Genomic DNA, 16,970 nt, shown 5'->3' on the forward strand with positions numbered 1-16,970 from the left:
AGCTAATACCTTATGTATACCTTAAGCATATAAATATATTTTCACATTGTAAACATTAATATCTTTTTACATTTCTCCTGCCTACCAACAAGTGAACAAATATTTTTCTCTGAAAATTTGCAGTCAGATTAAAATGTTTGTATTAACCATAATGACACAAAATTTCAAGTATCCATTCAAAATTTCAAATATCCATTCCAAAAATTTCTTATTTAATATTACAGTTTACCAAAATAATATTGCTGAGAGAATATGCCCTTAATCTAAATATGCAGAAGGTATTCTGTCAAAATATAGTGAACTTAATTTTAAATACATTCAAGTACTATATTTTAGACAACTGTATTCTTAGAAAGCTCATTTCTACTGCTCAGTGTACCACATTAATTTTTGATAATTCAGTGCTCTAGCAGTGTAAAAAGATAGTTGCTAAAGAACAAAATATTGTAAATATCAGCTCAGCACTTTAAATATTATTACATGTCTAAAACAGAGCTTTTTTAACAATATACGTTCCCCAAAATGTTCATAATTTTTTCTTAAATGTACAATCTCTTGCCCTTTTACAACTGAGGAGTAATATCAGCTTCCATAGCAATACTTAGGCCATATCAAAATAGCATTTTACAAATGAAGAATCAAGTTAGTGATGCCATATCTCATTTACTACAATGAAAGCCACATATTGAAAAATTTATCTTACTCTATGATAAAGTAGCAGGTATTTTTGTCCTTTGCTCCCTTGAGAGATTGTCAGTTTCCTTGGATCTTGGAAAAAACATATAATATTCAGTCTCATGCTTATCATGAATACTCCATAAAGTTGAATGAAAACTTACCTCTCTGGGAGGCTAATGAAGAACAGATGTAGGCAAAAACAAGATGGTGACGTTAGGAGAGAACTCAGAAGCTAAAATAATATTAGTGGGAGTAGAGAGAATGGAAGAAAAATACCAGTTGTCAGCTTAAATGGAGTTGGTGGATATAACTGAACAGCTGATAAAATAAAGAGGAAGGAAAAGGACGACCTGCAATCTCATTTTCTCTCTTTAGCTTACAGCTGTGATTTTAGTTGAAATAAAATTTGTTTCCTGTTCATTTATAAAGAACATCAGACCTACAGGTTTTTAAAATCACACTGGAAAGTGTTGCAAAGAATATTTAGGTCTTAGGCAATATGACAATGAAAATTCACTATTACTCAAGTTTAACTAACAGCAGCGTGTTTGATTCTCTTCTACTCATTTATTTCCTTTTGATTTTGGTTGTTTTAACAGAGGTTAAGACTGGATTAAACTTCAAAGTCTGGTAATCCTGACTAAAATACAGCTCTTGGCTATACTTGTCACGTTATACACAATTTTATCAATGACTGTAATTCCTAGAATGTGCAGTTGAAACATTATCTTTTATCCTTTCTACCCCATTTTTGCTGTTCTTAGTTCTATTTTTTATGTGTACTAGCTAACTAGCTAGGGATGAAATAATAAGGATCTTTGGGACAACAAAGCTAGACAAAGTATTCCTTAAAGGTAATTTGCCCAAGCGATTAAGAATATGTGAAGAAGTATTTATCCATTTGGGACCTGCCAGTCAATTTACTTAGCGGTGTGATTATGGTTATTGCTCATTGGAGAACAGCATGGTTCCAAAGACACAGTTGCCATTTTACTCACTGAAAATTGGTTAGTTTGAATTTAATTATAAAATCCTTACTTGATTATCTATCACTCAATGTTTGGTCATAAAGTGCAGTCTTAAATCACCATTTCTCCAAGCAGTTTCCTTGGACTATCACAGCCATACAACACTGTGAGCTAAGAAAGCTTCCTCGGGTAGGCGAGTTTGTGAAACTGCTTATTGTATCACACTTGTGGAAACAAACAATGCTCATTAAAATGTTAATAGCTCTGAAAAATCCTGCAGTATAGAAGTTTAATTTATTCATCAAATTTTTACATATCTGTTTAACTCCCCAGGAACTGGTATTTTATGCAATATATTTTGTGAAAATAAGGTTTTAGTCAGTTATTCTGAGACGCTTCTAGTAATCACACAGTATTATTCTTCTTTATATAGCTTCTTAACCTATTCTGGGTTACATCCACTTTAGAAGTGGATGAAGAATATAGATGTTTTTAGTTAGAAAAAGCTATATAGACATATGGACATTAAATTTTATATAAAATGCAAGAAGTTACATCTTATTTAAGGATACTTAAAATCCACCATTGGCTCTATTTTGAGAAAACTTGAACCTTTTAGTTCGCTTACAAATTAACTTCCTTTTAGGGACTGTTACCATAAGGTATATTTAGCTGTTGACAACTTAAATTTTGTAAAGTTTTGCTACTGCCCTTTATTTAATGTGAATGTGCCTCTCACCTTTGTCATGGCCCTTTTGAATCAAACTGTAAGTGGAAAGTTATAGATATTATCAAAGAACCAAGAACGAGGAAGCCAAGGTTGCTTTTCCCTGCTTGTTTGTATTCTAAAATAGAGTATTTAGAACACAAAATCTTAAATGCATTTCTTTAGTGGATAAAGTTCCAAGATATATTAGAATGTCCTTATTCTGTTTATATCACTGATATTTAAAAGTGTGACATTGAGTCAGTTGAACAGTCTGTAAAACATTTCTTAGTGCTCTGTTGTAGCCAAAAGAAATGCAGATTATATTTAGTTTGTGTACAGTCTATTTCAAACATATGTCTAAGAATGTAGTACTTTTAGCTTTTCTATTACTTTCCTTTTTCTTCCATGTAAGTTAGGATGGTGTAAATACATAAATAGATGTTTCTTTGCAATTTGATTTCAATCTCTGTGTCTATGTCCTAACTGAATCAGAAGGCTTTTTGGAAATTACCAAATTCTCTCCAAGATAATGTACAGAAAGATATTTATGCATTGGTAATAAAGATTGAAATTTTATTTCAAACACTTTTTATTTGGTTTCTTTTACACTAAGATCTTATTGCTCAAAGGTTTTTTTGAAAATTTTTTCTTCTTTTTTTTTTTTTTTGAGACAGAGTCTCACTCTGTCGCCCAGGCTGGAGTACAGTGGTGTGATCTCAGCTCACTGCAACCTCTGCCTCCGGGGTTCAAGTGATTCTCCTGCCTCAGCCTCCTGAGTAGCTGGGATTATAGGCACATGCCACCATGCCCGACTAATTTTTGTATTTTTAGTAGAGACGGGGTTTCACCATGTTGGTCAGGCTGGTCTCGAATTTCTGAGCTCATGATCCACCCCACTTGGCCTCCCAAAGTGCTGGGATTACAGGAGTGATCCACTGTGCCTGGCCTCCTCTTTTTTTATAATTCCTAATATAGTAATATTAGGAATTACTATATTAAAAGCCCAAACAGATCTATTTATTTGACCTGAATATTTTTTAAAAATATTAATATCACTTTAATTCTATTACATCTTGCTGTTAGGATTTTGACTTTTCTTACCCCAGTGAAGATGAGAAAATGGAAATAAAGAAATACTAGGTATTATTAAGCTTTAATATAATTATAGTAGATCTCATTTAATCTTTAAAACAAAGTAGAGTGAATGTTTTAATTTCCAATTTATATCTAATTTTCAGAGGCTAATATATTTCCTAGGGTCACGTAGCTAGAATATTGTAGAGCTAAAACTTGAACCCAGAGATTCTGATTGAGAAAATAGCTATGTTTTTATTTTTTAATAATTTTGAAATAACTGTCAGGGCAAGTATTTGGGGAGAGGTTGTCAAAATAAGTAAGAATTTGCCTTTAGAGAAGCATATTCCTGAGGTTAAAAGCACAGTAACCTTCATAGGTGGGAATTGAACAATGAGAACACTTGGACACAGGGTGGGGAACATCACACACTGGGGCCTGTCATGGGGTGGGGGATGGGGGAGGGATAGCATTAGGAGAAATACCTAACATAAATGATGAGTTAATGGGTGCAGCACACCAACATGGCACATGTATACCTACGTAACAAACCTGCACGTTGTGCACACGTACCCTAGAACTTAAAGTATAATAAAAAAAGAAAATAATTAAAAATGAATATAAATAAAAAAAGCACAGGAACTTGAATTAGTTTGGACAGTAAACAGTTAGGTTTCTTCTTTTAACTTTGGTATAGAAGTCTTTCCTCTGTTTTATTTTGCTATCATCCATCTCCTAGGCTCTAGATCCATGGCATGTCTTATAGAAAGATACTAACATAGCTTTTAATGCATTTTACACACACACACACACACACACACACACATACACTTTTATATCTTTTCTAAAGTAAATCCATTCCCTCACCTCAAATGTGAAAGACCTTAAGTGGCTGGCCTAGTTTGGAATCTTGTCTCTTGTATAGTTGCTGAATTCACACCTGCTGCTTCTCCATCTGCTACAATTTTAGATCAGTAAGACCTTCTTGAAATATGTGGAAAATGTCAAACATACTCCCAAAAAAGTGCTGTCTTCTTTTAAGCTGATGGTGTCCTGAGATGACTGAGGTTTTTGTTGTTGTTGTTGTTGTTGTTGTTGTTTTCCCAATGATTAGCACTCACCTCTTTTTTTTTTTTTTTTTTTTCTCCAGTGACCTACAGTCTCTTTATTTAAGGGATCAAGACAACTTGGCCATGGTTTAAAGAACAGAGAAATAACATTTCAAGAGTAAATGTCATTGTACTTGATGGCAGTCACTTGAAAGGTCATCTATTCTATACTTATAAGAAATTAATTGTACACCTGAATGATATAATAATTTTTAGCCATTAAAAAAATTTAGTGAATGTACAAATGGGTTTCTTTTCATCTCAATCTTAATATATCTAGTATAACAAATTTTGTATTTAAGAATAGCATCTAATAATGATGTTTGCACATTCATGCAGATATTTACTCTGAGCAAGATTCTACTAGCCACTGTAATGTAAGGGCTCAAAAATGTAATCAGTAAGGAACTTGATGAAATGATATTTGCATGGGTATACTGGTGGTTCTTAACTTAAATATTAAGTTCTTATTTTTTGTGCTAAATATTTAGAGAGGGAATTTTGTGTTTGTTTTCTTATACATTTATATATATATTTTCTTGTACTTTTCTTAGATTACTTAAAAAGTACCTTGTTTCCCATAGCAATAAGGAAGGTGCAGGGGTAATACAGTGGCTCAAAGGAGCAGGAAGTAGTGAATCCTTAATTTGTTATATAGGAAAACTGCCCATATTTAAATGGGAGCATTATTATGCTTCAAGTGTATGTTGGGGTTTAGTGTTAATATTTTGTGTTCCTTCTATAGATATATTCTGGAATATATCTACAGATTTAGGATGGAGTTCACCTGTAATAGTTTTTGTAGCAGTAAAGAATTATTGGTTGAAGGTTTGTTTTAATTCTATCCAAAATGACAAGGCACCATGTAATCTTGGGTGTTCACTTACTTATAAAATAAAGGCATTAGACAGCTATAAAGCTGTGTGACTCTTTGATCTTCAGACAATCCGCAGCTTCGGGGTCACATTGGGGCAGTGCTTCTTTATCACTGGAAAGGCCTGATGGGGGACAAAAGGAGGAGATGAGTCTTCTGGGAGAGCTGTCAGCACTAATGGTTTGCTAGACCCTGACGTATGGAACTACTCAGACTGATTTTTCTTCCTACATCTCTGTTAGATCCTAAATCTTGATCTGGCCTCACTGTAATTTTTTTTTTTGTACCTTTTAACAATCTAGGCTGTTTTGAACTGTACTCTCTTTGCTGTCACTTGGGGAATATCCCTATGGCAATCTCACTCACAACTCCTGTCTGAACTGAACAGTATGAACACATCTACCAAGAAGAAAATTAATTAGGTAGCCACAGGCAACATAAATACAGTCACGATTCCACCTAGAAACCTAAACTTTTTCAAATGTATGCTTTGAGGATTTTCAGAATGCACAGTGCCAATCAATTTACTTCCTGGAATTTGTATGTTTGAGTGCTTTGATTTTTCCCTGAAAGAAAACAAAACAGACAGTGAACTGAAATGTGCGATGCAGTTTAGAGAATGCAAGGCCCAAGTATCTGGCAAAATAGCATTTTTCATATTTCTGCTTCACCTTGGCCTCAGATATGTATGGAAACATTTGGTTCTAAACAGAATTCTCAACATCAACACCAACCTTTCTTAAAAAAGTAAAATTTCTCAAAGTCTCAAAAGCATGGCAAGAGCGTTGCTTATTCTTTTGCCAAATGCCTGTGAGTCAAGGCTGAAATTTTGGGCTAGTTGATATGGTGATAAGGTATTTTAAGTAGAACTTATTGTTAATCTCTTCAGGATGCTAGTCTTTTGGCCTGTAGTCTAATTTTAGTCTTGCCAATTCACAGAAGTTTCCAGAATCTCACCGCTAAACCCCTGACTTGGGTAGGGGTGGTGCTGTTTGCTGTCAGTCTTCCCTGACTCTGCCTGGGTGAATAGCATTTGTTTCCCTGTTCTCAGTGCTGCTTCTCCTGCATACTTCTAGCTCCTTCTTGCTGGACCTTTAGCCTACTGTCATTTGTTGTATGGTCTCCCTGTTGTCTATATCTGGACTTCTTCCCAGCATTTCCTTCTTCCCATAGATGAGTAAATTTCAAAAGGTCTTTTCTCCTAACATATCTTGTACTACAAGCACCTGAGTTTTCTATACATGAATATTGTGGGATGCCTTCACTGTTTGTACAGATCATTCCACTGGGCCTTTCTCCTAAGGAAAAGGAATGCTTTTAATTCTGTCACTGGGTAGGCAGAGCTTGGAACTTTGGCTAGCTGCTTCTAGAAACACAGAAGAACTGACAAACTGTACCTATCTATTCTGCCCATCCTGTGCAGGGCCTGCACTAAAAGGGAAAATGCCATAGTTTATTCCGTACTCCATCACGAGGATGTCCTGGAACTGCCACTATTTCTTCCTCGGAAAAGATACCAATTGTGAATATGTCTTTGACTATAGGGAATTATGATTTGGAAGGCTGCCATTTGACTGTCATGTTTTTAAAAGAGCTGTTTGGTAATAAGCTGCTATTGAATATTAAATTGGAAAAATAAATGCAAAATAATAATAATAATCACAAACAATAACAATAACCAAATGGGTTCTTTCTACAGACATTGAAAACTATGTGATCTTTGTGTTGCTCTTATAGATTTGGCTACTAAGACACTTAGATCTCAGTGTAGGATATAAATACATTATTCTGTACCATATTCTCAGCAGTCTCATTTCCCCATTACATATGTAAGTGATTTCTCACTTACGAAAAATTTAGCTTTATTTCATAGTCCAGTGTAATTTTTTGTTTGCTTAGTGGTTTGTGTGTTTATTTTAAACCAGGTCAGTTTTTTGTGGATAAGTGGAATACAAATAAAAAATGCATTCAGAAGTCAGAAACATACAGATATCAAGTGTTACAGATTAGCTATTAACATTTTCATATTGAACACATTCCATAATTATATATGAAGACTACAGGTCAGTCTTTCCTGCACTGCTGCTGGGTGTATATGGGAGCTGGATGGAATGGTTTGTCAGAAAAAATACTGCTCAAAAAAAAGAAATTCAGTCAATTACAGACTGTCAATATGAGTTCTCATCTATAAAAGGGGACTGTAATGTGGAAATCATTGTTATTCCAGAAAGAATTACTTCAAATGAACTGTTTCTAGCATGTCCAGAAATAATTGGAATGAAAATCATGACTAAAACCTATACAGGTGACTAAAACCTAACTAACAGCCTGGAAGTAGGTCTGATCATCAAAAACCAACACAGTGTAGCATTTGAATGTCTATTCTCACCATGGGCAGTGAAAACACAGCCATGGAAACTCCATAATATTGATTTACAGAGCTGTTCTTAAACATAACTTCGAATTGTGTTGGACTCCTTAGAATGGCACCAAGTATCCGCCAGTATTCACCTCCAAACATTACTGTGATAATCAGAGCTCAGAATCAGTTGTTAACAATATATAATTTACAGTTCCTTCAGAGATATGTCTTCTTTTGCTTTATATGAGATCAAGAAAATTGTAGGAAAGGTCTTTTTCTCAGCTGTTACCCTTTTGCCCATCAATCTAAGACAAATGGCCTAACCTAGCTAAAGGATGGCACAAACAGCTAAGGATGCCCAAGATGGATTTCCAAGGAAGTTTGCCAAAAAGACTTGCCAGATTTCTCATCATTCAACATGGACACTCCATCTTCAGTAGCAGGAGTCAGTGCTGCCACATTACTAATGTTTGGCAGCCTCTCAAAACTTGCTATGACCATTTCCATAGAGATTTGGATGACGCCTTACACAACACATAGTACATTCTAGAGGCTCATCTGTCTGTATTTAGTCTTCATTTGTTTTTTTTTACAAGAGTTGATTTTGTTAGGAAACATAGTATTCAACAATAATTTTCTGCTACTCTCAATTCCTAGGTAGTCGTACAGTGTCCAGAAGGCAAAAGGACAAGTATGCACTGCCCTACTGACCTACTTTCCACACTGCTGCACAGGAAAATCTGACAGAGGACAATGACAAACGTCTCACCAGCTCATGTGTTCTTTTTTGATCTTAATTCCGAGAGACTCACCAAAGACATGAAGAGAAAACAAACAATACTTTTCTTAGAAATATTGTAATTGCTGGTATATTTGTTGTTCTGGCATAAGGTAGAAATTGTCAGGTAAACATTGCTTCCTTTTGGATCAAAAAGAAATTTAACCAAATAAATGCAAGAGGTATGAGGGAAGATAATGGGAAATAAATGAGATTTGAGAAATCAGTGGAGATTCAAGTGGTTTTTTTTTTCTTTTGTAGTTGATAATACTCTGTTTTAAATCAGTGAGTTTTACTTATATATGCTGGTCCTTTTTTTTCTGGAACAATACTCAGTGAACCTATGAATATATGGTAAATATTAAACACATCCCACTTGGATGAGAAGATATGTGAGTTGATGAGTATAGCTAAGTCTAAAGTTAGATGTGTTCCATAAACATAGTGTTTATGGAGTTGGTGCATATTCACTTCTCAGTAAGTTACACTTTCTTAATTTCTTTTTGGTGCTAGGTGATATTCTGCTAAGTACACATAAGTATAGTAATATTGGTTAGTAAACTAGTAAAATGCTCCCCTAGCTATTAGTAAATAGCTTCTGCCTTATGTCTCCAAAATATCTCTACCATTATCCTTATCTTGATTGCTATTTTATATTAAAAGAAGACATGTGAATGTATCTGAACATTTAAAAAAATTGTTATTTCTTATTTACCTTTAAAAATACAGTGTGCTGTACTAGCACTACTACTAATAAATAGCATCATTGACTTATTGATCACTTACTATCAGCCAGGAAGTCCTAAGTGTTCCACTTATATTAACTCACTTAATGCATGCAACAATGCCATGAGGCACTATTTTTATCATTTGCATATTTACATATAAGAAAACAGAGACACTAATATTAAGTAGTTAAGTGACATAAATGGGAGTTGAAGTTCCATAGTCTATTAATAGTTTTAGAGTTCAGGATAGTCTCTATTACTCTAACCTACCTCATTAAGCAGCATCCTTGACTATTCTAGGTAAAGAGTATTGTATTCTTTTCTAAGATAAAAACATGACTTGCTACTATATTTGTTTAGATTCAACTTTACTGGAACACAGCTTAGCTTTGACATTTACAGACATGGGTTAGCTTTCATTTTGTTGCAAGATAAAAGGCAATCTGATATTTAGTGTACCTGCAAAAGGCAGTTAGGAAGCCCTAGAGGAACCTAATTAAAATGCAGCACATTTCCAAGGCACCATATCTTGCTGTGTTGCCATAGAAACAACGAGGATTTCTGGTCACTGACCTTCAAGGGAATCTGAGGATATATTTTCATAAGGTTCATAAGAGAAGCCATCCTAGTACATTAACCTATAGTTGCAGATCAACTATATGTTATGGAAATTCCCTATGCAATTCTAGCCAATTTTAAAACCAAATTATACTAGCAAAACTTACTAGAGGTTCAAACTAAGGGCTCTTTGAAGGAATGTGGTTTAACTGCTTTCAGTATAAGATTTCAAATAATTAAGGGTACTGTAGTACCAGCAAAAACATTAAAGAAAAGCTTAGGTAATTACACAAAGAACATTGGAACTAAAATCATATTTAGGAACAGTTTTAGTGTTATATCTATTCTATTGCATTTTGGGTTCTTCAATTCTAGGCTTACTCAAAGGATAAAATGAACATTACTGCTTCAAACAACTACACCTAGAAAATCAAACTTTATTATACAATATTAAGTTGCTAATATTATTTATACCTATAGATTCTTAATTCATGCCCTTTACTATTTATTTATAAATTCATTCATTCCATTACTAAATATGTATAACTGACAATCTTAGTTATACCTTAATTTATATTTTTTTGGCTATTTGACATAAGCCAAGTACCCATGCCATGATTCAACATAGAAAATTACAAAGCCCACCTTACTGTAGACTGCTGCTCTTATTGTATCGACATTTGTATCTTCCACTGAAAATAAATAACTTAGTTCTATAATCAGAATATGCCTGGTTTAGTTACAAGGAAATATCTATCAGGTGCTAATTTTTCTTAGAATTAGAAATCTTGGCCAAGCCTACTGGCTCACAACTGTAATCCCAGCACTTTGGGAGGCCGAGGCGGGTGGATTACCTGAGGTCAGGAGTTTGAGACCAGCTTGGCCAACATGGTGAACCCTGTCTCTACTAAAAATACAAAAATTAGTCAGGCTGAGGTGGTGTATGCCTGTAATCCCAGCTACTTGAGAGGCTGAGGCAGGAGAATCGCTTGAACCTGGGAGGCGGAGGTTGCAGTGAACTGAGATTGTGCCATTGCACTCCAGCCTAGGTGACAAGAGCAAGACTCCATCTCAAAAAAAAAAAAGAAAAAAAAGAGAAATCTCTCTATATGTATCTATAGATATAGATATATGTTTATAGACATATAGAGAGATATATAGAGACATATATAGAGAGATGAGAGATATGTGTACACATATATATAGATACACATTTTGTGTGTGTGTGTGTGTGTATGTATGTGTGTGTGTGTATATGTTTGTCTTCAGGAACCTGAAGAAAAACAGATATACTAGCAAAACTTACTAAAGGCTCAAACTCTAGTAAGTTTTCTTTAGGTGTCTGAAGAAAAACAAATATCTAATTATTAAACCTAGAAAAGTGGGGCTATCACCCCATTTCCTAGACTTCTGGAACTTCTCTTAAATAGCTGTGTGTCCTCACTCAGACACTATGTGGCCAAGGGGCTGAGAGCACAGACTGTGGTGCTGTAATGTTGGGCCTCTTGGCTCTGCCACTTACTAGCTGTGTGGCCATGGGAAATTTATCTAGCCTGTGGGTGCCTCCGTTGGCTTATGTATAAAATTAGAATCATAATGGAACCTATTAAGGTTGTTTTGAGAATTAAATGACTTAATATTGACAAATCACTTACATCTATATTTGACACATAATAATTTGTCACAGGGACAGAGCTCATATGAAAATGTCAGCCCTGTTGCACTCTTGCCCTGCCCAAGACAGAAAGAACAAAGTGGGATGAACGCATTCCAGATAAAACACAGAGTTCCATTAGTGTGTGGACAACAGAGGCAGTCTGTCAGGTTTACAGACTTGAAAAGAAAAATGTGTTTTCTTCCTCAGTACGGATTTAGACAGCACTATCTTTGAGAATTAATGGTTGTCTTTGAGATGTGTGAATGCATGAGTGTGTTTGTGTTTAATCCAGTAGTGAAAAGGAAAAGCTGTTTTTCTTTCTGTACACTCACTCACAACACTCAATATTTCCGGAACACTTCATTTCTGACACCACACGTGTGTGTGGCGTGCGTTTCCTACACCAAGCAATTCTCCCATTCTTCGTAGCTACTGACCGGGTGTCCCGTAATTCAAATCGGACACTATCTACCTGGAGTCAGCACTGACCCACAGGTTAAGGGCTCAGTTTTACAAGACTTTTCCCCTCCCCACTGAAGATGACAATCACAAATGATGAGTCCTCATGTTACTCATAGCTTCTGTTTGACTTGTCTACAAATCCAAGGTCTCCATGGCCCTCTCCTCAGGTTTGAAAATTTGCTAGTGTGATTCACAGACTTCAGGAAAACAGTTTGCTTACTAGATTACCAGTTTGTTATACAAAGGATACAACTCAGGAACAGCCAGATGGAAGAGATGCACAGGGAAAGGTATGGGGGAGGCGTGGGGAGCTTGCATGCCTTCTCTGGACACACCACCCTTCCCAGCACCTCTGCATGTTCACCTATTTCAAAGCACTCTGAATCCTGTCTTTTAGGGATTTTTATGGAGTCTTCATCATGGAAGCATTGCTGCTTATTAACTCAATCTCCAGCTCCTCTTCTCTCCTGTCCCCAGAAGATGTGAATGGGACTAAAAGCTTCAAGCTTCTTATCATGGCTTGACCTTTCCGGTGACCAGCCCCCATCCGGGAACCCAGCAAGAATCACTTCATTAGAAGAGAAGATACTACTCTCACCCAGGGACTAAGGAGCTCTGTCAGAAAGCAGGGTCAAAGACCAAATATTAGAACAAAAGATGACCCTAGCACCCCTACCACTCGGGAAATTACAAGGGTTTTAGGAGCTCTTTGTAAGAACTGGAGGCAGAAACCAAATACATATTTTCATATATGTATATATGTATTATGTCACAAATAGCTACATACTGGATGAGCCAGAAAGATAAGGAAACATATTTGCATCTCACACTAGTGCAGATATTCTGAAAAAGACCCCACTTGGAATACCAAACCACACATTAGATTGTTCTGCTCCCAACTGTGTGCCAAAATGCACTCTGAACTGTTTTGGTAAAGCCCACCGTGGAGTCATATGAGGTTGAATAACTTGGGAGAATGTATGACTGCAAAATAAACCTAGGACCGGATTGATCCTCAGGCCACTTGGCAGGTGAATGTCTCGGGAGTGAATATGAGACAAGCTTCCTGAAAAGGCTTATATGACTTATAGAACTTTTTGTTTAAGTGCTTGGTCCCAAATAAACTATTGAGATATATAAAATAATTCACTGCTCATAAATAACTGTCAGATAAATATTAAGGGAAGAAACACTTTAAAGGAGAATTTGTATCCACATAAATCCTTAAATTCATGGTCACAACTTTCCTAATCTCAAATTGTTCTAGGTCACTGCTATCAGTCTAGTTCTGTTCTCTTATTTCTTAATTTAATACCAATACTTTTAAATTTTTAAAATATGCTGCTTTAGGTAGATTTAAAATATATCCTAACCGCCATTTTCTAACCTTCCTGAAATATACTGTTCAATAACAAATCCTTTCCTTGCTTAAACATAACTTAAATAAAACAAGAAACTTACCATTTCTCTCTAGTGTAAGATGACACATGCAGCTTAGCACTCTGTAGTAGTCTCTTTTCAATTAGGTAAAAAAGGAAGTTTCTATGGTAACCATCCTTATAGTTCCTCATTCCTCCTTCCTTCCTCACCAGTGCCCAATATATATCACATTACTCATGAATACATATAAACTGCTAGCATGTCTAGAATATTCTGTCTTGAAATTATGCTTTCTACTAGTGACTTTTAGAAATGACTATGCCCCAGAATAATTAAAAAGAGAAACCAAATAATTTTTAAATTAATTTATATAGAGTTTCTCACCATCAAGTTTATTTTCAGCACCCATGGGGAGTTAATAGATCTTCCCTGAAAGAGAAAAACCTTTCCCAAGGAAAAATCCTAGAATTCATATATTTGGCAACATTTAAAGGAGACCAGGAAATTTTTATCAGTCTAGAGAACTGATCTCCTTTAAGGTGACTCTGGTAGTTCCAATGATGTTTAAAGGCATTTCCTGGAAAAAAAGAGAGCGAGAGAAAAAGAGAGAGAGAGAGAGAAAATTTCTGATGATTTAAAAAAAAGAAAAGTGGGGAATGCTGAGTTAAACAAAGTTAACCACATTCTCTCAGAGCCTTGAATGTGCTAATATGTGCTAATGTGTCTTATGGTTCTCTAAGGAGGATGTAGTCAAAATCATCTTTTACACAGCTTAGTTCCCTGGAACCCACTTTTTTTTTGTTTTTAATCACAGCCACTTAAGGAACCAGTACATACCAAAACACACTTCTGGCAGTGTTGCTTCAGGGAATTCCGAGTGTAGGGTTAATGTTCCATTTTCTCTACCTCTTCTAAAATTCCTCCTTCTTCAAATGGCTATTAATAACTTTATATTTATGTCCATTGTGTCAGTTCTTAATTCATGTTGCTTATAAGCATGATTTTTATTATTAAAGTGAGATGGGATAAAAATAAAATATTTTTGCAATGAGATAACATTTTATTTTAATTTTCACCATTTATATACAAACACCAGTTAATAAAACACATCACAAAATGGTAAAATTTCATATTTAGTATTTATAGGTGCATAGTTTCATGCTCACATATTTTTAAGTATTATATATATTAACAAATTTCACAATACATCATTATTCTTAGACAGTATCATTAAAAGACACCTAAAAATCTTATAATATATGATAGCAAATCACTAACAACTTCTGAACAACAGCAACAAAAAAATAGTGAGGATTTAGAAATAAGTGGTAGTCACTTAGGTGTTTTTAATTTGTTTTAACATCATAGATTGAAGCCACAAAATCCACAGCACACAAAGACCCTGCTACCATGTATTCACTTCAGTGAAAGGGAAGCACCGAAATGCTGAGTGGGGGCAGGTACAGATACTTCAATCATTGCTGATGGAAGACTTCAAGATACACTGTAAAAACTTTGAGAAATGTCATGACTGGGCACATTGGAACTGACCACTTGTACAGGATGGAACGTCTGTCAGCAGATCTCATGAAACTGGGAGCAAAGATATTTCTTAGGCTTCAGGTTCGTAGTCTTGATACCCTTCCTAATATTAGAAAAATCAAAAAGCACACACTGTTAAAATAAGTTTCAATCACGCATCAGCACTGACAGCCAATGAGATAGGAAATGGCTCCCCACTTACAGTAAAATTTACAATCAATGTTTTCGCAAATATTCTGCAGCAAACATTATCTTATTTTTAATAGTTGTGTCTTTCTTGTCCAATATAGAAGTGAATTACGGTAGTAGTCAGAGTTAAAATATCTAGGTTCTAACCCGGATGTGCCATTTAATGATCATATACCTAGTTTCGTAGGACAAATAAGTTGGACTATCTGGTTCTCAGTTTCTTCACCTGTAAAATGTGAGAACAAAATCAAGCGGTCTATAAAGCCTTTTCCAGACTAAGATGCTCTAATTCTCAGAAGGAAATTAAGACGTTTGAAGGCAAGGTACATTTTCCCTGCTTTCACTCTTCAAGTTGAAAATTTCATCTTCATCTATGGCTTCAATTATTACTTGTATTTCAAACCTCAAGCTCTCCACACAGTATCTGGATAGCATCCACTATACAAATATTAATGGATTTAATTAAAGGGGTCAGATTATTCCTCCTGAAGAGCAACTCTAATAATATCAGGATTCTGCTTAAAAACAAATAAGCATAACTTCAATAACTCAAGTTGTTTTCTGAATAGAATACAAACTGAAATGACAAGATTGTCCTAATACTCTATAACTTGTCTTTGACCCATAGCTGCAAGTTCAATCTATCACCATTTTCCTTGTTCCTAAGCTTGAGTCGTAATTATTCACTGTTCTCAGACATAGCCATTTGCATTCTCAGACATACATGCCTTTGCTTCTGATATTCCCTTGTGCCAGAACATCCTCTGTTTGTTTTGACCTACCATATCTCTTACCTTTTCCCACCCAGATCAACATTATCTCCTCAGTAAAACTTCTCCTGATTGATTGAAACAGATCCTTTAAAATGTTATACTTTTTAATATATCTTATATATTTTTGCTGCTGTGATGCCTGGTACATTGAAGACAATCAATAATGTTTGTTAAAGGAATCATAATGAAGAAATGAATGAATGAATGAATTTCTATTTTTTTCATCAAACCTACCAGACTGTAAACTTCTTATGTCCTGGTAATGTCAATTACTCTATAGTTTTCTATAGTGTTTAGTACTGTGTCTTGCATAAAAGACCCCAAAATATTGGAAATTCTTATTAGGCAAACAAACAATTTAATCTCAATTTCTATAAGTTGAATTATTATCAATATGCCTTTTGTGTGTGTGTGAGACAGTCTTGCTCTGTTGCCAAGATTGGAGTGCAGGGGTGCCATCTCAGCTCACTGCAACCTCTGCCTCCTGGGTTCAAGTGACTCTCGTGCCTCAGCCTCCCAAGTAGCTGGAATTATAGGCGTGTACCACCATGCCCGGTTAATTTTTGTATTTTTAGTAGAGATGGGGTTTCACCATGTTGGCCAGACTGGTCTCGAACTCCTGGCCTCAAGTAACCTGGCCACTTTGGCTCACAAAGTGCGGGATTACAGGTGTGAACTGCTGTGCCCATCCTCAACATGCCTTTTAATAATGCCATGAGGAATAATACATAACCAAACTACAACATACTTAAACTCAATTTTTAATGGAACCATTATATAGTTTCTTTTCTTGTGATGCCTTCATTTGGTTTTGATTATCAGGGTAATATTGGTCTCACAGAATTAGTTGGGAAATGTCTCCTCTTCTGTGTTTTGTCAGAAATATTAATTGGTGTTAACTAATTAGTATTAATTCCTCTTTAAATGTTTGGTAGAATTTACCAGTGATGCCATCTCAGCCTGGGATTTTCTTTGCAGGTAGGTTTTTTTTTTTTATTATTACTAATTTAATTTATTCATTGTGTTACAAATCTATTCAGATTTACTATTTCTTCTTGGGCCAGTTTTATTCATCTAACAGTATTTTCTAATTTCCCTTTTGATACATTTTTTATTAAAGATACTTTTA

At 35.2% G+C, this 16,970-nt stretch overlaps 1 protein-coding gene across 5 annotated transcripts in view; it reads right to left on the reverse strand.

Annotated features, from left to right (window-relative positions):
• Positions 1-14,376: 14,376 nt before the first annotated feature.
• Positions 14,377-16,970, reverse strand: part of SNCA (synuclein alpha) — a 105,517-nt gene continuing 102,923 nt past the window's right edge. For all 5 annotated transcript variants that reach the window (XM_063663906.1, XM_054486242.2, XM_054486243.2 and 2 more), the window contains exon 6: positions 14,377-14,982. In XM_063663906.1, the coding sequence (XP_063519976.1) occupies positions 14,950-14,982 (33 nt within the window). In that variant the 3' untranslated portion in view covers positions 14,377-14,949. The remainder of the gene's footprint in view (positions 14,983-16,970) is intronic.

This window comes from Pongo pygmaeus, chromosome 3 (assembly GCF_028885625.2).
Source record: "Pongo pygmaeus isolate AG05252 chromosome 3, NHGRI_mPonPyg2-v2.0_pri, whole genome shotgun sequence".
Classification (NCBI taxonomy): domain Eukaryota; kingdom Metazoa; phylum Chordata; class Mammalia; order Primates; family Hominidae; genus Pongo; species Pongo pygmaeus.